The 26,934-nt window shown below is 43.9% G+C and overlaps 1 protein-coding gene across 3 annotated transcripts in view; it reads right to left on the minus strand.

Annotated features, from left to right (window-relative positions):
- Positions 1–1,161: 1,161 nt before the first annotated feature.
- Positions 1,162–26,934, minus strand: part of LOC144607410 (guanine nucleotide-binding protein subunit alpha-14-like) — a 145,240-nt gene continuing 119,467 nt past the window's right edge. For all 3 annotated transcript variants that reach the window (XM_078424252.1, XM_078424253.1, XM_078424251.1), the window contains 5 exons: positions 18,263–18,417; positions 13,942–14,070; positions 11,609–11,738; positions 7,414–7,567; positions 1,162–4,895 (listed from right to left, as the gene is read on the minus strand). In XM_078424252.1, the coding sequence (XP_078280378.1) occupies positions 4,708–4,895; positions 7,414–7,567; positions 11,609–11,738; positions 13,942–14,070; positions 18,263–18,417 (756 nt within the window). In that variant the 3' untranslated portion in view covers positions 1,162–4,707. The remainder of the gene's footprint in view (positions 4,896–7,413; positions 7,568–11,608; positions 11,739–13,941; positions 14,071–18,262; positions 18,418–26,934) is intronic.

Here is a 26,934-nt window from a genome sequence, read left to right on the forward strand (position 1 = left end):
GGTCGAGACCCTTCTTCAGATTTGTACCAGCATCTGCAGTTATTTTCTTATATATCTAAAATCAGTACCCCGTTCTTACTTTTTCCCCGTATCCCTTGATTCCTTTAGCCCTAAGAGCTAAATCTAATGTAGGCACAAAATGCTGGAGTAAATCAGAGGGTCAGGCATCATCTTGGGAGAGAAATGGGTGATGTTTTGGGTCAAGACCCTTCTTCAGACTAAATCTAACTCTCTCTTTAAAACATCCAGCGAATTGGCCTCCACTGCCTTCTGTGGCAGAGAATTCCACAGATTCACAACTCTCTGGGTGAAAATGTTTTTTCTCATCTCAGTCCTAAATGGCCTACCCCTTATTCTTAAGATGTGACCCCTGGTTCTGGACTCCTCAAACATCGGGAACATTTTTCCTGCATCTAGCCTGTCCAATCCTTTAAGAATTTTATATATTTCTACCTCACATTGCCAGTGACCTGGGTTCGATGCTGACCTTGAGTGCTGCCTATGTGCATTTTGCACGTTCTCCCTGAAACAGCATGGGTTTTCCACCGGGTGCTCCGGTTTCCTCCGACATTCCAAAGGAGTGTGGGTTTGGAGGTTAATTGACTTCTGTAAAATTGCCTCTAGTGTGCAGGGACTGGATGAAAAAGCAAGACAACACAGAACTAGTGTGAACAGGTGATTGTTGGTCAGCAATGGCTCGGTGGGCCGAAGGGCCTGTTTCCGTACCATAACTCTAATACTGAAAGTAAAATTTAAAATTAAACCAGTGCTGCCAGATCCCATATAACCATATGGGAGAAGATAAGGCCTCCTTTTAATTCTTCATCCAAGAGGCAGTCCCTCTGAAACCATGGCAACACTCCCTTGGCTCTGCATCAGAGGGTATCGGCTCTGTTAAACTCTTGCCCTTTGAACCGACAACCTTTCGATTCGGAGCTGAGTGTTAACCATTCCAATACATGTCTCGCGACGTGACCTATGATTCACCTGCGATATTATTTTTTAAAGATCCAGTTATTCATCCAAGTTACAGAGAAACACACTTTAATACAGGGATCCAGTGAAGAAAATATATACATATCTGACTTTACAACACACCATACAAACATAATGCATATGTCAAAGTTTATAGTTATGTTGACAGTATGCTTAAGGATATAAAAGAGTCCAACTGCACATTTTCTCTGCATTCTGTCATCTGTTTAACGTTCTACTGTAGAAGGTATAAATGTAATTAAAATTAACTTGTCCGGTTGCCGTGAACAGCCAATTAAGAGTATCAGCTGATCAGGACCAAGTAACACAGCACAATAAATCCTTTGCCTATGAGACTGCATATTTTAAAATTAGTTATGAAAGTCTGAAAACTTGCAAGGAAATGCAGACATGAGGTACATTTTCACAAAATAATGTGCTGGAATGTTTTTTCTAGGTAATTCAAGATGTAAGAATAAGCCCCGGCATTAATATTTAGTTGACAATCAAAATGATAAATTTTGTTATATTATCTTCTCCCAATTGTTAACAACAACTTGCATTTAAACAGTGTCTTTAACATAGTAACGTTAATAGTTCAGCTTTGTTTTTCCATATTGAAAGTGCTCCACAGTGTACTGCAGTCATCAGTCTTTAGAAAATGGGAAGGTTTCCATCCATAAGAGCAACATTGAAAATTGGCTACCGACATTTTGAGCCTCGGTGTTGGTTGCAGCATTTACCAAGTTACCTATTTGAGTGGATGTCAAGATTGAGCAGGCATGTGATGCTGATGCAGTCAAATAGTTTGCAATGGCTGACCTATGTAGCTAAACAATGGCAGTCGACAGTCTTGGCACCAAACCTTGAGAAGAATCCAACAACTTCGGGATTGAGCAACAGGGGTGGAATGTAGGTGATGAAATGAAGAGAATACAAAGTAAAAGGTAACCAACCAAACTTGTTAAAGCCCAGTAACAGAAGCTAAGGTCCACATTTACCTTGGCGCAGGTCCTGACTCAGGTGGGTGTGTATGCAGTACAGACTACCATGGAATCCCAGAGGTCGACTGCACAGAAAGAATCCATCATGTCCACTCCAACCAAAGATGGATTCTCAGCCACTCCCTCTTCCAAGCTCCAGGTCTGTGGCCCTGCAGCCTACGTCGGGCGAGAGGGTAGAGTTGCTGCCTTACAGCGCCAGAGATCCGGGTTCGATCCTGACTACGGTTGCTGTCTGTACGGAGTTTGTACGTTCTCCCAGTGACCCGTGTGGGTTTTCCCCAGCTGTTCTCCTTTCCTCCCACACTTAAAAAGTCTGTAGGTTAATTAGCTTCGGTAAAAAATTGTAAATTGACCCAAGTGTGTAGGATAGTGCTGGTGTGCAATGCCAGTGATTGCTGGTCGGTGTGTACACGGTGGGTACACGGTGTGTACACGGTGGGTACACGGTGGGCCGAAGGGCCTGATTCCGCTCTGTATCTCTAAATTAAACAAAGATGGATTCTCAGCCAATCCCTCTGACAAGCTCTTGGCCTGTGGCCCTAGAGCCTACAATACTTCAAGTACTCATCATGATACTTTTTAAATATAGGATTTGTTGCTCTCACAACCCTTTCATGCAATGATTTCCAGAGGTGTACCACGATGAAATAACAATCTAACCCCACGTCCCCCTTGTTACTCACTTCTCTACAAAAGGAAATAGGTTATTTATCTTCCCCTGATCTCAAAAGCTTTGTTTACTTTAATTAACTCTCCCCTCAGGCTTGCTGTTCCAGGCACTGGGATGCCCTGGGAGGTCACCTGACATTTTACAGCAGCAAAGTGCAGCGGTAAAAGTTACAGGATACCAATGGGCCACATTGCAAATCTGAAACAACGTTAGTTCCTCGGCGATCTTTTATCTGTGCGAGGTTCCAGAGCAAGTGGTGATATTACACAATCTTTGCACATAAATTATCCCACAAAATTGCGCAAATCTTGCGCACTACATTGATTGCTTTCTTCAAATCTATCAAAATGAATCTCTGCTTAATTTTATACCGTGCACAATCTGAGTTTCAAATTTCGAAGGACTAGTCATATTTCTGAAGAAAAAAAGTATTTAGTTAGATTTAAAATCGGATTCTCTGAGAACATTTCCATCTTTTATAAATTGTCATTCTCTTCCGTGTCCGAGAAAGTCAAGTTTACCTTATAAGGCGCACTAGAATGGTGGATATTAGTTTAGTTTTGTTTAGAGATACAGCGCAGAAACAGGCCCTTCTGCCCACCGTGTCCGCACCGACCAGCGATCCCAGCACATTAACACTATCCTACACACACCAGGGACAATTTACATTTATACCAAGCCAACTAACCTACAAACCTGTCCCTCTTTGGAGTGTGGGAGGAAACCGAAGATCTCAGAGAAAACCCATGTGGTCGCAGGGAGTACAAACTCCGTACAGACAGCACCTGTAGTCGGGATTGAACCCATTTTTCTGGTGCTGAAAGCGCTGAAAGACAGCAACTTTACTGCTGCGCCACCTTGCCGCCGCCACCCATGGTGGTGGTGGATGTGGTGAGTTGTGCCACCAAATCAAAACTTTGTTACGATCGAGGTTTGAAGCCAATCGCCAGAGATCAAACCTCACATTTCTTTGCATTGAAAATGGACCAGCCTTGGGTCTCATGTGGATAGGTCCAGGAACATCGTCGGGGACCTTTGCCAGTGTACAAAGAAATGCTCAGCATGCACAAGGAGCAGCAGGCCATTCGCTTTTACTTTACCACCTTGCTGTCGCTGAACTGGAGGGATAGAATTGAAGGCCAAGGCTGGAATGTTCCTCAGACACTAAAATGGTGGATGCATCACATAGAAACATAGAAAATAGGTGCAGGGGGAGGCCATTTGGCCTTTCGAGCCAGCACCACCATTCATTGTGATCTTGGCTGATCATCCACAATCAGTATCTTGTGCCTGCCTTCTCCCCATATCCCTTGATTCCACTAGCCCCTAGAGCTCTATCTAACTCTTTTAAATTCATCCAGTGAATTGGGCTCCACTGCCTTCTGTGGCAGAGAATTCCACAAATTCACAACTCTCTGGGTGAAAAAGTTGCTTCTCACCTCAGTTTTAAATGGCCTCCCCTTTATTCTTAGACTGTTTCCCCTGGTACTGGACCAGAAGTAAGTACCGTTTGCTTCTTCTGTCAAACAATGCTCCCCTTCATTTTTATACGCCAGAATCATGACATCCCACATCGAATACTACTTTACCTTAGAGTTTATTCTGGGAACAGTCTATATCAATGCAGATTATCGCTTGGAGTATCAATGAACCAAACCTGGTTAGAAATAAAATATCAGACGATTGATCTTGTTGAACATTAGCTTGAGCAACAAAGAAAGTTTTAGCCGTCATTTCACCGTCACTCCCAGCCTCATTTTGGTTAATGCATTGCTAATTCCCAGTGTGCAGGGCCACACAAAATGTCATCCAGAAAAGATCTCCTGAAAGCTTTTAGTTTGTTCATTGGTACATTAATATGGAAGTTGTGCTTTCCCAAAACCTGTTTCAACACAGGAGATGCTGAAGGACTCCATGTCAAGGATGAGATTATCTCGAAGGATGGACTGGAATATTTCCACTTTATGTCTACTTTGTGCAGAGGAGATTAAAGTCTATGCTTTTGCCAGGGCTACAACGCTTCCTATACACTGTTTATTGGGCCTTTGTTGAGTCCTTCTACATCAAGCCCAGGTCAATTATGGCCTTCAACAAGATCGAGTCCCTCACATCCATAAACACTCTGTGGATGTTTTCTGTATCAGTGGCGCAGGTGAAGTGGTGATAGATCGCTCTCTTTTGCTCATTCTGCCTCTGGTACATCTCCAGGATGAATCCCATTGCAGCCTCTACATTTCTTTTCGACCCTGAAAGCAAATAAATTCATTCAACCGAGTTTCAAAAATGACTCAAACAAGCAAGTATGTGGGAGTAAAGACCTGGTTGTCCTGTTTAGTGGAAAATCACACAACATGAAGCACACGGGAGGACAGTTATCCCATTGTGCTAGTGTGTGCTGTTCTAGTTAGCCAGTTTAATCCCGATATGTACATGGAATGTGTAAGAAGGAACTGCAGATGCTGGTTTATATCAAAGACAGATGCAGAATACTGGAGTAACTCAGCGGGTCAGGCAGCATCTCTGGAGAAAAGGAACAGGTGACGTTTCGGGTCGAGACCGTTCATCAGACTGAGAGTGGATCATTGTGGGCTCTGCCTTTCCTGAGTCTCTGCTTCGTTCTGTATCTTCCAAAACTCCAGTGTCCCCCTCCCTGACTCTCAGTGTTCCTTTTCTCCAGAGATGCTGCCTGACGCGCTGAGTTACTCCAGAGAACAAGGGATGGCTTGGCTTGGGGGAAACGCTGTGGGGAGGGGAAACAAGGAACAAAGGACAAATGGGTGTCGGATAAGGAGAGAAGTGGAGGTGTGAAATGTAAAGCCAAAACGCTGGACATAGGTGGATGGGACAGTGGTGGGGAGCAATGGGTGCACAATGGCAAGGCACAGGAAAGAGAGAGGGGAAGGAGTGATGTTACTTAACATTGGAGAATTCAATATGCCTGTTTGTTTGTAAACTATTCGATATACACCGATCAGCCAAAACATTATGACCTGATGAGCCAAAACATTATGACCACCTGCCTAATATGCTGTTGGTCCTCCGTGTGCAGCCCCATACGCAGCAGGGTGCGATGCACTATGGATTGTGACACATTTCTCCCGTGACCACCATTAAAGTTTTCTGTGACTTGTGCCACAGTAGACCTTCGACCCAGACGGGGTAGCCTTTGTTGCCCTCACACATCGATGAGCCTTGGGCGCCCAACACCCTGTTTGTGGTTTGTCCCTCCTCGGACCACTGTCGGTAGGTACTCACCACTGCTGACCGGGAGCACCCCACAAGCCTTGCCATTTCAGACGCTGTCATCTGGCCATAACAATTTGGCCCTTGTCAGATCTTTACTCCTGCCCATTTCTCCTGCATCCAACACATCAACTTCAAGAACTGACTGTTCACTTGCTGCCTAATATATCCCACCCCTAGACAGATGCCATTGTAACAAGATAATCAATGTTATTCACTTCACCTGTCAGTGGTCATAATGTTTTGGCTGATCGGTATATGCTTGTGCACTGATCTTTATTATTGAGTTAGATGATGTTAGCCAGAGAAATTGAGTTGATATTGTACTCTGAAAGTGAGAAAATAATTTACCAATTTAAGGTCATTAGAGCATGAACAAGCATTTATACAAAACGCCACATACTGAGAATTCAGGAAATTCAAAAATTTAAAAAATGGAAATGCTCAGCTAGTCGGATGCCTTCCATTAAGAGGAAAACAGAGTTAATATTTAAGGCTGTATGTGTCGGAACTGCAGATGCTGGTTGACAACGAAGATAGACACAAAAAGCTGGAGTATCTCAGCGGGTCAGGCAGCATCGCTGGAGAAAAGTAAGAAGTGACTTTTCGGATCAAGACCTTTCTTCAGACTGCAATAGGTGGCGATGCCTATTCCTTTTCTCCAGAGATGCTGCCTGGCCCGTTGAGTTACCCTAGCTCTTAATGTTTAAGGCTGCTGACTGATCTTCAGATCCTGTTTCACTGTCTCACTTCTAACTAATTAACGAAACTTTCCACAACATTTCTCATGGGATGTGCGATAAATCAAACTATGATTTGTGGTGATCAGGAAGCCATGATGGGAGATGCTCTGGAAGATAATCAAATGGAGATAAAGAGTGCACCTTGGAGGAGCAGGAGGAGACGGTGACAGAAATAGAGGGAAGTCTGCAACTTCCAAGCTTTGGAAGTTGAACATATGGCCAGGTACATTTGAAGATGTTCAGGAGGCTGAGGAGTGCAAATGTGCTGAATATACAACTGGGGTTGGGGGGGGGGGGGGGGGTTTACATTTCTTTTGTAATGACTTGAAGTGATCTGGAAGGCATTGCCTTGTGGCAACTGTCATGTTTAAGAGAAAATTGTCCTAAGATTAGAAGTTAGAGTTTGGCGATACAGCTTGGAAACAGGACCTTCAGCCCACCGACTCTGCACCGACCAAAGATCACGCCATATACTAGCACAGTCCTACACACGAGGGGCAATTTACAGAAGCCAATGAACCTACAGACCTGCACGTCTTTGGAATGGGGGAGGAAACTGCAGTATACGGGGACGAACCCACGCGATCACAGGGAGAACGTACAAACTCTGTATAGACAGCGCCCGTAGCCAGTATTGAACCCCAGTCTCGATCGCAGTAAGACAGCAACTCTGTGTCGCCCTCTTGCCTACTAATTTACTCTTATTTTAGTAACGGAGCAATAAAAATAACAGTGAGAGGTGCCTGACAAAAGGGAAAGAACTATGTTTTCTATTTACCTTTAAATTCATGAAAGTACTCTGCTAAATGTGAAGTTGGAATCTTCTCCTTCAAAATATCCATTTTATTCAAGAAAAGAATTATTGATGAAGTTTGAAAATACTTGGACTTCAAAATAAAGTGAAACAGAGCGAGGCTCTCCCTCATTCGATTCTGCAAAAGAAAAGATTCTTTCAGATTTAAGGATTATAAATATTGTGCTCTGACTTATCCTGAGAATAAACATATACGTTTGTTATATTTAAACCTGATTTAACACAGTGATTTAACATAGCAAAGTATTCAGATTGTCAGAAAACTGGACCCTCTATCATCTGTACTTTACATCCACAGGAACTTTGGAATTAACCCTTGTATATTATGAATTGTTATATACATTTAAAATGGTTAGTTGAACTTATCCTGCCAAAATATTTTGGCTCCTTGAACTGTTCTATTGATTTCAAGTCATTACTAGGTTTCACTTCCTCATGATGATAAATTTCTGTTAGAGTCATAGAGTCATACATCTACAGATACAGGTCCTTCGTCTCAACCCATCCATGCCGATCAAGATGCCCCGTCTAAGCTAGCCTCATTTGCCCACGTTTGGCCCAAAACTAGTTACTGTCATAGAGTCAGACAGCATGGAAATAGACCCTTCGGCCCAACTTTCCCATGCCGTCCAAGATACCCCATCTACACTTGTACCCCCTGCCTGCATTGGGCCCATATTCCTCTGAACCTTTCTTATCCATGTACCTGTCCGCAAGCCTTTTAAATTGTGTTATAGTACCTGCCTCTGGCAGTTTGTTCCATGTGCCCACCACCCGTCGTGTAAAACAATTGATCCTCAGGTTCCTATTAGTATAAGAAAATAACTGCAGATGCTGGTACAAATCGAAGGTATTTATTCACAAAATGCTGGAGTAATTCAGCAGGTCAGGCAGCATGTCGGGAGAGAAGGAATGGGTGACGTTTCAGGTCGAGATCCTTCTTCAGATGGGATAGTTCAGACTGAAGAAGGGTCTCGACCCGAAACGTCACCCATTCCTTCTCTCACGAGATGCTGCCTGACCTGCTGAGTTACTCCAGCATTTTGTGATTACCTCAGGTTCCTATTAAATCTTTCCCCTCTCGGCTGAAACCTATTCCCCCAGGTTCTTGATTCCCCATATTAGGTAAAAGACTGTGCATCTATCTTATCTATTCCCCTCATGATCTTATACACCTCATTCTCCTGCGCTCCTAGCCTGCCCAACTTCTCCCTGTAGCTCAGGGCCTCAAGTCCTGGCAACATCCTGGTAAATCTTCCCTGCACTCTTTCCAGCTTAACCACATCTTTCCTTTAGCTGGGCGACCAAAACTGAATACAATACTCCAAATGCAGCCTCACCAACATTACTCCATGTTGACCTGTTTTTTTACTGCCCTATTCTCCAAGCTTTTGAGTTCTCTCCCTTGATCTCTACTGCTCTCTCTCCCTTCACAGAGTGCCATAACAACAGAAAATGCTGGAAATACTCAACAGGCCAGGCAGCATCCATGGCAAGAGAAATAATATTAATGTTCAGATCATTGACAGTGACTCTGCTTCTCTTTTCACAGACACCCACCGTGTGCCTCCTGCATTTTCTGCTTTTGTGTCAGATTTTTTTTGCATCTACGGTATTTTAAAGATCTTTCATTGAACCCGCACTTGGGAACTCTCGGAATATGACCCACCGTATACAGTAATTTGTGAAAAATTTCCCGCTCGCTGAGAATTCAAACCGGGCCCAAACATGGTACTTATGGGTTGCTGGCTCCACTTTGTCGTGTGCATCTACCGTTAAAATCTGGCCAGAGCGGACGCTGCCCAACTCATGTAAGGGTTGCGTGCCGTGGACCCTTGGATCGGTCAGACGGTACGTATGTTGGAAACAGAAATAATGCTGTACATGCGTAAATTTACAATTCGACGTGGAGGCCATGTGGAAGCTCTGACGTGGGGACCATAAGGGAGCTCCAATGTAGACACCACGGGGGGAGCTCCGACGTGGAGACCACGGAGCAGCATCCATGACAACAGCTGACTGGATTGTGGAAACTGTCGCAAGCGCAGTCGTGCACTGCTGCCGAGAAGCGCAACTCGGGAATAAAGCAGAGGGCTTCAAGGATTGCTTACGCAAGAGCAAGTTTACATCAGTCACCTATTACGTAAAGGGCCTGTCCCACTTTAGGCGATTTTAAGGCGACTGCCGGTGACTAGGCTGTCGCCGACAGTTCCCCGGGATGTCGCAGACATGATCGTGAGGAGTCTTCCAAAAATCGTAGTGGATCTCGGCGCGTCGCTGAGAAATCATCCAGAGTGAAATTTCTCGGCGACAGCTGGCTTGTCGCCAGGTATCGTTGCTTATTGTGGGCGCTGTCGCCTGCTGTCCCCAGGTTTGCTAGGTTCTCTTAGATGCATTTAGAAGCACATAATATTCAAATAAGTAAAGTAATTTCAAATTACCATAAATTGCTTGTGTTTAACCAATTTATTTACCGTCAGGACATTTGACAGGTAGATTGAAGGCGACAGTTTGACGGTCAGGTAAGCGTGAGGATTTTCGCAATGTTTATGGCCATCAGCCGTTACATTTAAAGTGGGCTCCCAACCCAGATATGCAACCCAGAAACCAGATATGCATCTCCCGTTCATTTTCAAAGAATGCCCACACACTTTCACAAAAATCCACTTAACCACTTTAAAAAAAAAAAAATTTAATACAGCTATTAGTAAACTGGAAGTAAATCCAGTTTATGCCTTGTTACAGTGAAGCTTGGTTTTTAAGTAACCCATACAAGGAGTTATAGGTCAAAACTCTCAAATATTTACCGACTTGTCACTGATTTCAGCGAAAATCAGGATGCCAGAGAAGCATTGACAGCGTGGGAATTTCGCGATGTTTCCGAAGACGGTGTAATCTCGACCTGACTCGGCATTGTCGTGGTCATTGTCGTCTATAAACTAAACTAAACTCTTGCACAATGTACTGTTTGTCCTCCTAATTTGTCTTCCTAAATCCTTGCCCTACCTGCATGTTAACTTTCAGTGACTTGTGCACCAAGTCCGCAGTACCCGTTGAACACCATCATCTTTCAAACGTTAACCACTGAAAATGTACTCTGGGCAGAAGCAGTGTTAGGGACTTTGTTATGTGGCCTGGGCAGGTTAGTAAAGGATCTTTGTCTGCAGGTGATTAGTGTAAGACCTATTCTTTTACCCGACTCAGTGAATGAGTTGACAATGACTTGGAGCTTGGCCAGGTGCACAGTGCAGGTCAACGATTGAGATTAGTGACCTTGGCTGTGGAGTAGCAGAGGTTGAACAATTGTTGCATTTGAACCACTTCAATTCATGTGTTGAAGGTTCGTACATGCCTCAGTGCTGTTCAGTAGGGAGGTCAGTCATTAAACAATTATAATACATTTTCAAGCCACATTGGTATCATAGAGTCATACAATGTGGAAACAGGCCCTTTTGCCCAACTTGCCCACACCAACCAGCATGCCCCATCGACACTCGTGCCACCTGCCTGCATTTACCCCATATCCCTCTAAACCTATCCTGTCCATGGACCTGTCTAAATGTTTCTTAAACGTTGCGATAGTACCTGCCTCAACTACCTCCTCCAGCAGCTTCTTCCATACTCCCTGAGGACTTCAGGTTATGCTTTGCATGAGTATTTTGGTTACTAATTTATTGATTTTTTTGGTTATTATTCATTATCCATGCGTGGTATGTTTTCAGCCCTGTTATACTGCTGCAAGTGAGAACTTTATTGATCCACTGTCAGTACCTATGATAAATAAACGCACTTGGCTCGTGACCCTTGACCATGACTTACCATTAAAACTGAACATCAGAAAATGGAGCAGCAAATGATTTCAAATATCCAATATGCAGCACCAGGCGATGCGATTTCCATCAGGAACATGGATTTATAACATTACCCAGATATTTCCCCACAAGCTCTAGAGGCTAGTGGAATCAAGGGATAGGGGAGAAGGCAGGCACAGGTTACCGATTGTGGATGATCAGCCATGATCACAATGAATGGTGGTGCTGGCTCGAAGGGCCAAATGGCCTCCCCCTGCACCTGTTTTCTATGTTTCTAAGTTCAATCCTGATACCGGGCATACAGACACAAGGAACTCCCAATGCAAAAGGATTTGCACCAAACTCACCTCATTCTCACTCTCTTCCAGAACCTGGTCATATTCACTGAGAGAGGCCAGGAATATAACGGACATGACATTCTCAAAGCAGTGGATCCACTTTCGTCTTTCAGACTTCTGTCCTCCAACATCGACTATTCTGAGAATGAGACAAGGACTTAGAAACCTTGAAGAACATGGGTCTCCATAAATAACAAATGAACACAGATAAATAATAATTTGTTTAGTTTATTATCATATAATATAATAATATAATAACCGGTTTAGTTTATTGTCACATGCACTAAGGTAAAGCTTTTCAATGTACCTCACTCAGTACATGTGACAATAAACATAACTGGATAACAACTTGCATTCAAAATATCAGCATAAACAACAGGGTTAAAAGTGAATCCATTGAATGCATAAAATATAACGAAAAAATGATCTGGAGAAGCTAGTTTTTATACCAAAGATTAACACAAAGTGCTGGAGTAACTCTGTGAGTCAGGCAGCATCTCTGGAGAAAATGGATAGGTGATGTTTTCGATTGGGACCCTTCTTCGAACTGATTATAGGGAAGAGGAACTGGAAGCAAGAAAAGACAAGGACAAATCAGATGACGTTAGACAGGGTGGTTCTGAGAGGCCGATTGATGGCTTGGGTTGGAAGATCCCAAGAGGGATGTGAACTGTGCAACTGAATAACTGATTTTTAATGGAGGAAGGGGAGCAGGGAGGAAAGGGGGAGGGAAGTGATTTTATGTCACCTAAAGCTAGAGAATTCAATGTTCATACCACTGGGTTGTAAGCTACCCAAGCAAAATATGAGGTGCTGTTCCTCCAATTTATGTGTGGCCGCACTCTGACGATGGGGGAGGCCCAGGACAGAAAGGTCAGTATGGGAATGGAAATGGGAGGTAAAATGGGGGGCAATTGTTCAGCGAAACGGTTGCCGACTCTCCGCTTGGTCTCGCCAATGTACAGCTCGGTCCACCAAGGCCTATTGGATCTCCTGACCAGTCGGTGCCTGACCCGCTGAGTTGCTTCAGCATTTTGTATCTATGCATAAAATGCAATGTTGGTTATCAAATTCATTGAACTTTTTTTGTGTGAAAAATAACAATATATTTCCACTGAAATTCAGTTTGGTCAGATCAGGTTTCAGGGTTTCTACCAGGCAGTGCATAACCTGCATTATATGAATATTTGGGAATGATTTATGTGATATAATGCAGGTTATGCACTGCCTGGTAGAAACCCTGAAACCTACGCTGATGAGGCAGAGAGGGTAGCTTCATTTGCTAACTACTGTTTGCATTCAAATCAGTATTATTCTTAATGTATGTTAACACTTTTATGAACAGAAATGGAGCATTTAGCCCTCATCTGCTTTAGTTTTGCTACGTTTAGTTTAGAGATACAGCGCTGAATCAGGTCCTTCGACCCACTGAGTCCACACCGATCAGTGATCCCAGTACATCAGCACTACCCTGCACACACCAGGGACAATTGTACAATCTTTACTGAAGCCAATTAACCTACAGACCTGTATGTCTTTGGAGTGTGCAGTTTTGGTCTCCAAATTTGAGGAAGGATATTCTTGCTATGGAGGGCGTGCAGCGTAGGTTCACTAGGTTAATTCCCGGAATGGCGGGACTGTCGTATGTTGAAAGGCTGGAGCGATTGGGCTTGTATACACTGGAATTTAGAAGGATGAGGGGGGATCTTATTGAAACATATAAGATAATTAGGGGATTGGACACATTAGAGGCAGGAAACATGTTCCCAATGTTGGGGGAGTCCAGAACAAGGGGCCACAGTTTAAGAATAAGGGGTAGGCCATTTAGAACGGAGATGAGGAAGAACTTTTTCAGTCAGAGAGTGGTGAAGGTGTGGAATTCTCTGCCTCAGAAGGCAGTGGAGGCCAGTTTGTTGGATGCTTTCAAGAGAGAGCTGGATAGAGCTCTTAAGGATAGCGGAGTGAGGGGGTATGGGGAGAAGGCAGGAACGGGGTACTGATTGAGAGTGATCAGCCATGATCGCATTGAATGGCGGTGCTGGCTCGAAGGGCTGAATGGCCTACTCCTGCACCTATTGTCTATTGTCTATTGTCTATTGAGTGTGGGAGGAAGCTGGAGCGCCTGGGGAAAACTCACGGGGTTACGGCGAAAACGTACAAACTCTGTATATAGGATTGAACCCGGGTCTCAGGTGCTGTAAGGCAGCAACTCTACGGCTGCCGCTATGACATATTAACTCTGCCTTTTGCCTCGCAGGTTGTGTATCGTTTGCTCCTATCTAGCGCATTTACAGCTACTGAAGACGTTTGTTCCTATCCCCCATAAAAGGATGTCTGAATACCTCAAGCATACTTTATACATATTAAATGAATACTCGTTAATGCCAGTTGTTGGTACTCGGACCCGCAGCACGTCCTGATCGGTCGGTATGTAATCGCTGGCTGCAATGCGATCAATGTCACTGAGGTAACTGAAAGAGAAATCAACAGATTAGCCTGAGTTAGGGCAGGAGCAGGGTTCAAAGGGTGAATAACTAATATTGCACATAGGACATCGAACAGGCTCTTTGGCCCACAATACCTGTGCCAAGACCATCACACCTACCTGCACGTATCCTAAATCCCTCCTATCTAAATGTCTTTTAAATGCCACTAACGTATCTGCTTCAACCACCACCCTTAGCAACACGTTCCAAACACTCACCACCTTCTAGATAGAGTGGATGTGGAGAGGATGTTTCCAGTAATGGTAGAGTCAAGAACGAGAGGGCCGAGTCTCAGACTAAAAGGGCATAACCTTTAGAATGGAGATGAGGAGGAATTTCTTTAGCCAGAGGATGGTGAATCTGTGAAATTCATTGCCACAGACATTAGTGGAGGCCCAGTCATTGGGTATTTTTAAAGCAGAGATTGACAGGATCTTCAATAGTAAGGGCATCACAGGTTATGAGAAGGCAGGAGAATGAGGTTGAGAGGGACAAATAGCAACCATTTCTCCCACTATTCTGCCCTCCATTCCCCATCGACAAATAGATCAGCCATGATCAAATGGTGATGCAGAATCGATGGGCTGAATGGCCTAATTTTGCACCTATATCTTAAGGGCTTATAATCTCTGTATCTAAAACTTGCCCGGACATCTCCTTTAAACTTTATCCCTCTCACCTTAATGCTATGCCATCTAGTATTTGACATGTTCATAAGTTCATAAGTCATAGGAGCAGAATTAGGCCATTTGACCCATCGAGTCTACTCCACCATTCAATCATGGCTGATCTATCTTTCCCTCGCAACCCAAATCTCCCGCCTTCTCCCCATAACCCTTGACGCCCTTACTGATCAAGAATCTGTCAATCTCCACCTTAAAAATACCCAAAGACTTGGTCTCCACAGCCGTCTTTGGCATGAACAAACATGAAGAGGTGTTCTTGTTCAATGAAATAAATTACAAAAATAAAGATAGGTTCAAGTGATCTATACTATGTCAACTGGCTCAGATTTAAAATCTGTTTGCCTGAGCTAAACAAATGCAAGAATAGTGGTCATCGGTGTACCTAACTCTTTGCATTCAGTTCCACTGGCATCAAAGGCCTAAAGGTTTGCATTTGGATCTCACTTCAAGTGGTGAATTCAACTAATGGCCAATACAGCTTTAAGTGCCAGAGACCAAGAATCAAACGGTTGACACAAGGAACTCCAGATACTGGAAACATGACAAAAAACTGCTGGAGTAACTCAGTGGGTCAGGCAGCATCTCTGCAGAACATGGATTGGGGACATTTCAGGTCAGGACCCTTGTTGATCGGTAGATTGGGTGGACAAAGGCCAAAGATGAGAAGGAGACAAAAACCTATGAGATAAAGAGAGGGGGCATGTTTTGTGAAGCCGGAGGAGGGGATGAAGGTGCAAGGGGATGGAGTGATGGGGAATGGAGGGCAGAATAGTGGGTGAAATGGGTGCGTATCTTGGTGGAACGCAGGGGGTGGTTAAAAGAGGTGGGGGGGGGGGGATGAGTTGGTGGTTGGTTAGCTAAATGGAGAATTCAATTTCTTACTGCTGGGTTATAAACTATACCAACAGGTTGTGAAGTGCTATTCCACCAGCTTGCATGTGCCCTCACCTTGGCAATGGAGAAGGCCCAGGACAGAAAAGTCAGTGTGGGAATAGTAATGGAAGTTAAAATGGTTGGCAATCGGGAGATCCAGCATGCCTTGGCAGACCAATGCTAATTTAGTTTAACTTAATGTAGCGATGCAGCATGGAAACAAACCCATCGACCCACCGAGTCCGTGCCGACCAACAATCACCCGTTCATTAGTTCTATCCTACACACTAAGGACAATTTACAAAAGCGAATTACAAACCTACAATCCAGCGCGTCTTTGGAATATGTGCGGAAACCGGATTTCCAGAGGAAACTCTCTGGTCACAGTCAGAACGTACAAACTCCATACGGACAGCTCCCATAGTCAGGATAGAACCAAGGTCTCTGGTGTTGTAAGGCAGCAACTCTACCGCTGTGCCACTGTGCCGCACTATGTTCTGGGAAATGGTCGCCTGGTCTATGCTTGGTCTTGCTGACGTACAGGAGGCCACACTGGGTGCACTAATGCAGTAGTTGAGGTTAGGGGAGGTGTAGTCGCCCATGTAAGGCTGAGATAAAGAGGGATTTCTTCTCCCTGGGGGTTGTGAATGTTCTGCTCCAATGGGCTGTGAATACAATGGTCTACCAGTTAGTGCTGCTGCCAGCCAGCTCCAGGGGCTCCCGTTCCATCATGGCTGCAGCCTCTGTAGTCTGTGTGGAACTTTCACATTCCCTCTCAGACCAGCTATGTCATTCCCAGTGCTCCGATTTCCTCCCACATCCCACAAAGCATGTCCGTGGATTAAATGGCTCCGGAGAATGAGCAAACTCCACACAGACAAATTTCCTAGGTCAGAATCAAACCCAGTTGAACACTGGAGCTCCGAACCACTGCATCACAGTGTTAATAAGCAGCTTAACAATCAGGGGAGGCACAGGTCCACAGCCATGGCTTAAAATGGTGGGTTTAACGGATCCGATGAATGGATGGAGAAATACAAAGAGCCTACCAAACACCAAAGAAGTTATCGTGAGGAAACCTTGAAAACTTAAAAATCTTCAAAAAGAACAATCTCACAAAGATCCAATGGAATGTTGGCCTTCATAACAAGAGGAGATGAGTATAGGAGCAAAGAGGTCCTTCTGCAGTTGTACAGGGCCCAAGTGAGACCGCACCTGGAGTACTGTGTGCAGTTTTGGTCTCCAAATTTGAGGAAGGATATTCTTGCTATTGAGGGCGTGCAGCGTAGGTTTACTAGGTTAATTCCCGGAATGGCGGGACTGTCATATGTTGAAAGACTGGGGCGACTAGGCTTGTATACACTGGAATTTAGAAGGATGAGAGGGGATCTTATCGAAACGTATAAGATTATTAAGGGGTTGGACACGTTAGAGGCAGGCAACATGTTCCCAATGTTGGGGGAGTCCAGAACCAGGGGTCAGTTTAAGAATAAGGGGTAGGCCATTTGGAACGGAGACGAGGAAAAACCTTTTCAGTCAGAGAGTTGTGAATCTGTGGAATTCTCTGCCTCAGAAGGCAGTGGAGGCCAGTTCTCTGAATGCTTTCAAGAGAGAGCTAGATAGAGCTCTTAAAGATAGCGGAGTCAGGGGGTATGGGGAGAAGGCAGGAACGCGGTACTGATTGAGAATGATCAGCCATGATCACATTGAATAGTGGTGCTGGCTCGAAGGGCCGAATGGGCTATTGTCTATTGTCCACTTCTCTTAATATTTAATTGCAGCTTATGGAGCCTTTGGTAACACTGCTAACAGTGAGGTCGGGTGTGCAGGATGAGTGATATTTCATGGGCATGTTCTGGTAAAGGGCAAGTGATCAATGGCTACTTCTCCTGCTGGTGATGCTCCACCAGGCTCCAAATTGCATCACTGTGTTAATGAAGCCACAACCACAAGCGGTTTCTTGCTGGAGAATTGATTGCCTAAATAAGGGTGGAATTGATTGATTTGAAATAATTGATTTGATTTTAAAGAATCGATTTAAAAAAATGTATTTGAAAAAAATGGATTTGAAAAAATTGATTTTGAAAAAAATGATTTGATTTTGAATTTATTTTTGATTGAAATTTGATTTTGAATTTATTTTTGATTGAAATTTGATTTTGAAAAAATTGATTTTGAAAAAATTGATATTGAACAAATCGATGCAAGGGAATTAATTTGATTTGAAAGAATTGATTGCCTATACAAGAGGTGGATAATATTGGAGCAAGTTGCCATTACTAACTTGACTAGCACCCTTTTTACATCTTAAGAGTTTGTTGGCAGCAAAGAAAAACATACCGCAATATTTAAATTAGATTCACGTACGGACTTTACAGGAATCATCAGGTTATCATGGAAACCACATAATATGAAACATTTCACAAGGCAAATCAGAGGGAATCTAGGGAACAGCAGGGCTGTGAGGCTCTGAGTTATGGGACTCAGGAATTCATACAACACAATCAGGCAGTAAAAAGGTACAAAGACAGAGGAGGCCACTAATTCTAACTGCGCAGCAATAGAATGGAACCTTTGAAAGGAGAAGAATATAGTTAAAAGAAGGAATAAAAGCTTACTAATTTGTGGAGTCGAGCAATTGGTACTCTCGGCGACGTTCATAGCAGACCTTTACTCCTAAGTCGTTCCATAAACTTTTAATTGCATCCGTATGAATTCTTTCTAGGGTCGTGATTTTATAAGCCTCCAATTCCTTTATCACATGGGAATGTCCCTGTTGAAATAAAGGTCAGGACATAAGTAGTGAGTGTGGCACATATTTCGCTGCCAGGCGTCAGCTGTTCAGTTTTCTATGCCGGGGAGTGAGTCAGTTCATAACAAGGCGATTTACCAAAAACAGTATCACTTCAAGTACTCACAAAGAATTTAACATTGAGATGTGAGCAATAAGAATGGAATGTAAAATGTTGAAACGGGGACTGAATGATGACTATAATTATGAATTATAGTACTATCTGATCTGCTTGGGCAGCATGCAAAACAAAGCTGTTCGCTGTACACGTGGCAATAATAAAGCTAACACTAAACCTAAACATAATTCTGTTTTAGTTTAGTTTAGTTTAGTTTAGAAATACTGCGTGGAAACAGGCCGTTCAGCCCACTGAGTCCATGCCGACCAGTGATCCCCGCACACTCGTTCTATCCGACACTCTAGGGACAATTTACAGAAGTCAATTAACCTACAAACCTGCACGTCTTTGGAATGTGGGAGGAAACCGGTGCCCGTGCGGTCACAGGGAAAACTCACAAACTCCGATCAGGCAGCACCCGCAATCACGATCGAACCCGGGTCTCTGGGCAACTCTACTGCTGCACCACTGTGCCGCCCCTAATTTATGTCCAGTTATATCCCCTGCCTCTAACTCTAATCATGCAAAGAATAAACCTCTTCATGGTGCCTTGAATAAAATGTCAACGGATATCAATTACTCAAGAATAAAACCTTACAGACATTCTTGCTTAGGTTTCGGTTTATTATTGTTACATGTATCTTACAATGAAAAGCTTTGTTTTACATGCTATCAAATCAGGTCATACTACTCTTTAAAACATTCAAGTTAAACTCAGTTCAATAGGCAGAGGAAAGGTTCCACCTTAAAGCATGGGTAGAGCAAATGTCTCTGCTTAAAATTGGATATTCCAATACATACTCATCAACATTGTTTTATACTCTTTACAATAATAATTATTTCATTATGAAAGTTCTGTTGACCACTGGATGATCCTATCACCAAATCCTAACAAATACTTAACTGCACTCTTTCAACACTGTTCCTTAAATGATTGTGCCTCCGTGTTCATCTCAACAACAGGAACCGTTACGCCCCCCTCTGTTATCTTGAGAATCAAGGGGGGAAACTTTCAGACATCCATGAATAGAAATTTCAGAAGTAGCATGGGTGGTCTTCAATATTCCAATCTAAATCTCGTCAACTGACCTTCCATCCTCCAATTTTCCCAAACTAATTCCCATTTAATTCTATGCTCATAGGAACTACAAGGATAGTCAGCAGAAAATACTGCTGAGTAGTCCCAGTGCATGAAAATAAATGTGCAATCAGTTAGGACACTATTATGAAGGGTCAAAGTTGTAGCATATCTGGAGCATCATCTAATTTCCTTCCTTGCCAAAAGTTAGCAATTCAAATATGGCAAATATTGAGGAGCCAGCACTGCCGTCGCAGCTGCGGCTTGCCTGCAGTCCGTCTGTCTTTTGTGTTTTTTGTTGTTTTTGTCTGAATTGTAGTTTTAATATGGTGTAGTGTTTGTATGTTTATGTTTGGGGGGGGGGTGGGAGGGAACGGGAACTGTAAAATTCTCTCTCCAGAACGGAGACGCGACCTTTGTTTCTGTGTCGTGTCTCCGTTCCCGCTGCGGCCTACCATCAGCCATTCACCTGGGACCACCTGGGGCTCTGGTTCGCAGAGCCCGCGGCGCGGACTCACCACCTGCGGCGCTGGCTGCCTGCGGATGCTACGGGAGCGGCTGCGACTCGTCTCCGGAGGCTCCGGCGCGGGCCGCGTGGACGTCGGAAGCCCGCAGGCCCCTGGATGGGGGCCGACATCGGGAGCTCCGGCAGCGGCAGAGGCAGCGTGTTCGCCCGCCCCGAATCGCGGGGCTTGGGTCGGCCCGCCGCGGACCTTTCACCGTCCGGCGCGGCCTGAAATAGGCCGTTGACCTTTCACCGCCCGGCTTCAATATCGGGAGCCCCGACCGCCCCGACGTGGCAAATCCAACAGCCTGACCGCGGGAGAAGACGGCAGGGAAGAGAAAAAGACATTTTTGGCCTTCCATCACAGTGAGGAGGGACTGGAGGAGACTCACTGTGATGGATGTTTCTTTTTGTTTGGTGTTAGTTGTGATTGTATGTGTTATTGCATTTTTATTGATTATTCTTATTGGTCTTATTGTTTAACTGCGGGTAATGTTTCATTTCACTACACATTTATGTGTATGTGACAAATAAACGACTATTGACTATTGACTATTGATGGCAGGATCTCTCACTGGAATACATGGACCAATCACTCTCCATGCTCTCATTCAAACAGTCTAATAGAGTCATAGATAGAGTCATAGAGCCATACAGTGTGGAAACAGGCCCTTCGGCCCAACTTGCCCACATCGACCAACATGTCCCATCTACACTAATCCCACTTGCCTCCGTTTGGCCCATCTATATACTGAAAACCCTCGTTTGTTTGTTTGTTTGTTCCTGAACTGCAGCCAAAACGGTAAACGATAGCGCGACATTTTTAGGCCCACCTTACTCACCGTTGTCCCTTTGGTGCGAATGGAAGAAGTTTCATTGAAATCGGTGTTATATTTTTTGTTATTCACATTTTAAAGTTTAAATCTATCTCCTGGGGAGGGAGGGGGGAGGGAGGGAGGGGGGGAGGATAAGGGGGGGTTGAAGGGGATGGAGTGGGGGGGAGGGGAAGGGGGTGGAGGGAGGGGGGGAGGGGGAGGGGAGGGAGGGGGAGGGGAGGGAGGGGGAGGGGTGGGAGAGGGGGGAGCAGAGGGTGCTGCACCAATGCAGGAGAGGTTTGGGCCCAATGGTGGCCTAGTATCCCTCTAAACCTGTCCTATCCATGTACCTGTCCAACTGTCATGTTTGATCTGATCTTACAAAGTAGGCGCTAGCTGCAGAAACCATCTCAACTGAATTCAGCACTATTGGCTAGAGATGTCTGCATAAGAATTTCTATGGAAGGTCCCTGCATAATAGCCAATCTTGGCCAACAAATTGTCAATGGTCCATTGAAGGCCCACAGTGATACTTATGCTCACTAACCCTGATGGATTTGGTTAACTCACCCCTGACGAGGAGATCAAGCATCTAACAGTGTACCCCCACAACAATGATCTTATCACTCATCTTTCAAACGTCTAAAGAAGTTGTCACAAAAATAAAGCAGGTTGCACCCAATTTGTGTTATCATGTCAATGTTCCTCATACGTTCAAATGAATTAAGTTTACGGAGTTCAATGCATGATTAATACTGTATTGCATCAAGCTTCAGCCCAATGAGCAAGAAAATTCAATTATACATCTAATGTTGTGTGTGTGGTTTTGGCCGAGACATTTAATGCAATTTTGTACATGATCCCAATTTAATTAGCAGTGGATTTAGATGGGCACTGCTTATCACAACCTGCTTATCCAAATGTTTTCTAAACAGCTAGCAATGAATAGCTACTCAGAATGCTGTATGCATCTGGAATATGAAGTAGTTACTACTAGTTTCCCCCTCTAAGAGGGGTAAAAGTTTAATTGAGATATGCAGGGCAAGTTTTTTTAATATAGAGAGTGGTGAAGACCTCCAAACATTGTCAGGGAAAGTTATGGGGACAGATACGATAGTGGCGGTTAAGAAGTTTTTAGTTAGACACATGGAAATGGAGGGAACAGAGGGATATGGATCATGTACAGGCAGATGATATTGGCTTATAACTTGGCCTCATAACTTGGCATCATATTTGGCACAAACATTGTGGGCTGAAGGGCCCATTCCTGTGCTATACCGTTCTAGATTCTATATTCTTATGTTCTATGCTTATTCTTAGGGAATGAGATAACAATGGAAAAGGATTGGAAATTTCATTCTTTCCCCATTCCATGGGAGGCTTACTCCATTAAGGAACACAACTAGGCAGCAATAACAACTTGTATTTACTAAACACTTTAACTCCCACTCTCATTCCCATACTGACATTTCTGTCCTGGGCCTCCTCCACTCAGAATGAGGCCCAACGCAAATTGGAGGAACAACACCTCACATTTTGCTTGGTCAGCTTACAACTCAGCGGTATGGATCTTGATTTCTCTAACTTCGAGTAACCTTTCCTTTCCCTCTCTCGCCATTCCTCCCCCATCCTAGTTCTCCGATTGTCCTCCTGATTCAATATTACTGATTGAACGCTTCATTGTCACCTTCCCATCAGCTAACAATGTACCATTCTACATTTCCTTGATCATCGTCCCCTTTGATCTGTGTTTTCACATCTTACCCTTCCATAACCCTATGTCTCCCCTGACTCTCAGTCTGAAGAAGGGTCTCGACCCAAAAATTCATCCATTCCTTCTCCCTAGAGATACTGCCTGGCCCGCTGAGTTACTCCAGCATTTTGTGTCTATCTTCGGTGTAAACCAGCATCTGCAGTTCCTTCCTACACAACTTGTATTTACTTCCACCTCTGAAGTATTAAAACATCCCAAGAGACTCAAATCAGAGGCTGTGATCCGTTATCCATTTCGTCTAGAAATAAATCGACAAAGAGTTATCCAGGAAGCATGCTGAATTCGAAAGATAGAATATCAGAAGGCATTTAGCTATGAATTTTAATATTCATTGACAGGAATGTAAGTGATAGAGCCAAGTGATACAACCCGCTCCTCTTCCATCTTTATTTCCTTATCTCACACTTTATGTCTTTTTATCTCTGGTCTTTGTCCAACCATTTGCCAATAATCTCCCTCCTCACCCGTATCCATCTATCACTTGCCAGGCTTTGTCCTGCCATCACTTCTATCATATCATATCATATATATACAGCCGGAAACAGGCCTTTTCGGCCCACCAAGTCCGTGCCGCCCAGCGATCCCCGTACATTAACACTATCCTACACCCACTAGGGACAATTTTTTTATTTAAAAAAAAAAAAATTTTTAAAACATTTACCCAGCCAATTAACCTACATACCTGTATGTCTTTGGAGTGTGGGAGGAAACCGAAGATCTCGGAGAAAACCCACGCAGGTCACGGGGAGAACGTACAAACTCCTTACAGTACAGCACCCGTAGTCAGGATCGAACCTGAGTCTCCGGCGCTGCATTCGCTGTAAAGCAGCAACTCTACCGCTGCGCTACCGTGCCGCTACCGTGCTACCTCTCTTCCAGCTTTCTCTCCCCACCACCACAATCAGTGTAAAGAAGGGCCCTGACCTGAAACGTGACCTATTTATGTTCTTCAGAGATGCTGTTTGGTGCACTGAGTTATTCCAGCACTTTGTGTCTTTTTTTCTAAACCAACATCTGCAGTTCCTTGCATCCCCTGATCTTTCCTGAAAGCTCGGATCCCCCAAACTTGGTAATATCCTCATAAATCCTATCTGCACCTTTTCCAGTTTAATGACATCCTTCCTATAGCTGGGTGGCCACAACTGTATAGGACACTCCAAATGGGGCCCTACTGACATCTTGTATAGATGTAACTCTAGTACTCAATACCGTGACTGTTGAGGGCAAGTGTGTCAAACACTTTATCATCATCCTGTCTGCTTCAGCACAGTAGTGCAGCTGCCTCAGAGCGCCACAGACCCGGGTTTGATCCTGACCTCCGGTGCTGTCTGTATGGAGTTTGCACATTTTCCCTTGGCCGCAAGGGTTTCCTTAAGGTACTCTGGTTTCCTCACACATCCCAAAGACGTGCGGGTTTGTAGATTAAATGGCCTCTATAAATTGCCCCTTGTGTGTTGGGAGTAGATGCAAAAGTGGGTTAACGTAGAACTGATATAAATGGGTGATCGATGGTCAGCATGAAGGCGGTGGGCTGAAGGGCCTGTTTCCGTGCTGTATCTCTAAACTAAACCTGAAGTTTAAACCTGAATCTCTAAACTAAACCTGGAGTCTGAAGAAGGGTTTCGACCCGAAACGTCACCCATTCCTTCTCTCCTGAGATCCAGCATTTTGTGAATAAATACCTTCGATTTGTACCAGCATCTACAGTTATTTTCCTAAACTAAACCTACGTCACCACCATGGGCAGCTTACAACCCAATGATGTGAACATTGGTTTCTCTAATTTCAAGTAACTCCTGCATTCCCTCCGCTCCCCTCTCCCTAGTCAGTTCTACCTGTTCCACCGGCCACATCCTCGTACCCCTCTTGTTATCATACCTTCCCCAGGCAACAATGGGCCATTATGGGCTCCATTCTTCCTCAGGTCATCTGTTGCCGGACCCGATTTGTTCTGGCCTTTTCTCACCTCCAATCTATTCCCCCCCCCCCCACACACACACCTCTACTTTCAGTTCCCAGCGTTCTGACACGAAAAATCACCTACTCCTTTTCTCCAATGATGCTGCCTGACCATCTGAGTTACTCCGAAGGTATTTATTCACAAAATGCTGGAGTAACTCAGCAGGTCAGGCAGCATCTCAGGAGAGAAGGAATGGGTGACGTTTCGGGTCGAGACCCTTCTTCAGACTCACAGAGCTGAGTTACTCCGGCATTTTGTGTTTATCTGCAGTACCTTCCTATACACTGCGTTACCACCTCCCTGGAACTAAGCACCTGCAACCCTAAGATCTCTCTGTTCAACAACATTCCCCAAAGTCCTACCACTTACTATAAATCTTGTGTCTCTCAATTGACCTTTGCTAAGCCTTGTGCTCTCCTCTCCGTTCTCAGCTTGGGACGTCCTTCACAATAGCTCTGGGCAATGTTTGTTCCATTACCCCAAACCTGTTTTCATCATCTTAAGAATTATTTAAAAAAATAACAGGAAACCAAATGAATGAGATCCTAATTTTTTTTTGTTTGTTGTGTTATTCAAAATAAATCAATTCCTTAATGTTTGACAGGACCTACCAATTTCCTGGTATGAGTATTAATGAAAGAAATACTTCAGCACTGTCTCAAATTAAAGTGAGAACAAAAAGAGATCTGTTAACCTTTCAAGCTGTTAGTTATTTTATCTTCATGGAAGATTTGGCAGGGATGAGGGGAGGGGGGAGTGTTGTACATACATGAGACTTAAGCTCTAAACAAAATATTTCCCTCTCCTTCCAATCTTTATTGTCTCTTGTTCACGGCTCAGAAGTGGTGGGTTTTTTAACAGACCGTACTGGTAAATAAGAGAGAATTCATGAGGGAAAATGGCACAATTGAGAATATCTAGAATATAGAACAGGCCCTTCAGCCCACAATGTCTGTCCTGTATGGCTTGATGGTGAAGTAACTAAATTTAAGCAAAGATATTCTACCAAAAAGGCAACATTTAGACCAGCAGCTTGTAAATTATTGCACATGTAACTTAATAGTAAAACAAAAATGATGATAGTTAAGAAAGAGTTAATGGTTTAGGTCAAAATCCATTCTTTTGCTCCCCTTTGCTTCACCTACTTGAGCTTTACCAGCATTTTCTGGTTTTGTTTCAGATTTCCAGCATCTGTAGTTTTTTTCCTTCTTTCAAAGTTAAGGAAATCTTTGTCCTCACTTCCTCCTTCCTCCATGATTTTTTAATCGGTGCATTAACTTAAAGTTTGAGCAAAACAGTTGAAATGTAACTGAACATATGAACCAAAAGGCAGACTTTTATAAAAAAATAATAAACATTATAATAAAACAGTGCAGGGCAGGAACAGGCCCTTTGGCCCACAATGACCATGCCGTACAAAATGCCAAGATAAACTAGTCCCCTCCGTCTCCGCACATGATCCACATTCTTTCATTCTCTGCATATCTAAAAGCCTCTTAAACGCCCCATTCATATCTGCCTCCACAACCATCCCTGACAACGCTTTCCAATTTAGTTTAGTTTAGTCACGTGCACCGAGGTACTGTGAAAAGCTTTTGTTGCTTGCTAACCAGTCAGCAAAAGGACAGCTTATGATTACATTTGAGCCATCCACAGGAACAGCCACAAGTACAGCTAGCATAGTTAAAGTAAGAAATGCTGCTGGAGTAGAAATTTAAAATAGTGGAGGGATGCGCGATTGCAGATCCACTTCTGTGATCAGCACACAAAGAGTCGCCTGGCTTGGGCACCATCTTGGAGGTCGGTACCCATTATCTAGAAAATTTGCCCCACGCATCTCCTTTAAACTTTACCCCTCTACCAAAATGCCTTTGGGATGATTGTGAAGCTTCAAGGCCTCATTTTATAACCACATCCCAGTTACCTAAGAACGGCAGGTCTTCCTGTACTCTGACCCGTATACTACTGTACTCCCTCGCGAAGGATGAATGAATGGTAATGTATTTCCAAGTCAGGATAACTGATGGACAAGTGATGGACAACTGGCGATGATGTTCTCATGTCATTCCTGTTTTGATCCTTCTTGGCGATAGAGATCACAAGATAGTTAGAGGTAGTCATCATAGTAACTTTGCTGGGCGGCTTTGTGCCCAATAGTGGTAGAAGGTCGTAGCGGTGGAATAAAATGACGGACCTTTAGAAAGGAGATGAGGAGGAATTTATTTTGTCAGAGGGTGAATCAGTTGAGT

This window comes from Rhinoraja longicauda, chromosome 28, assembly GCF_053455715.1.
Source record: "Rhinoraja longicauda isolate Sanriku21f chromosome 28, sRhiLon1.1, whole genome shotgun sequence".
In the NCBI taxonomy this organism is placed as follows: domain Eukaryota; kingdom Metazoa; phylum Chordata; class Chondrichthyes; order Rajiformes; family Arhynchobatidae; genus Rhinoraja; species Rhinoraja longicauda.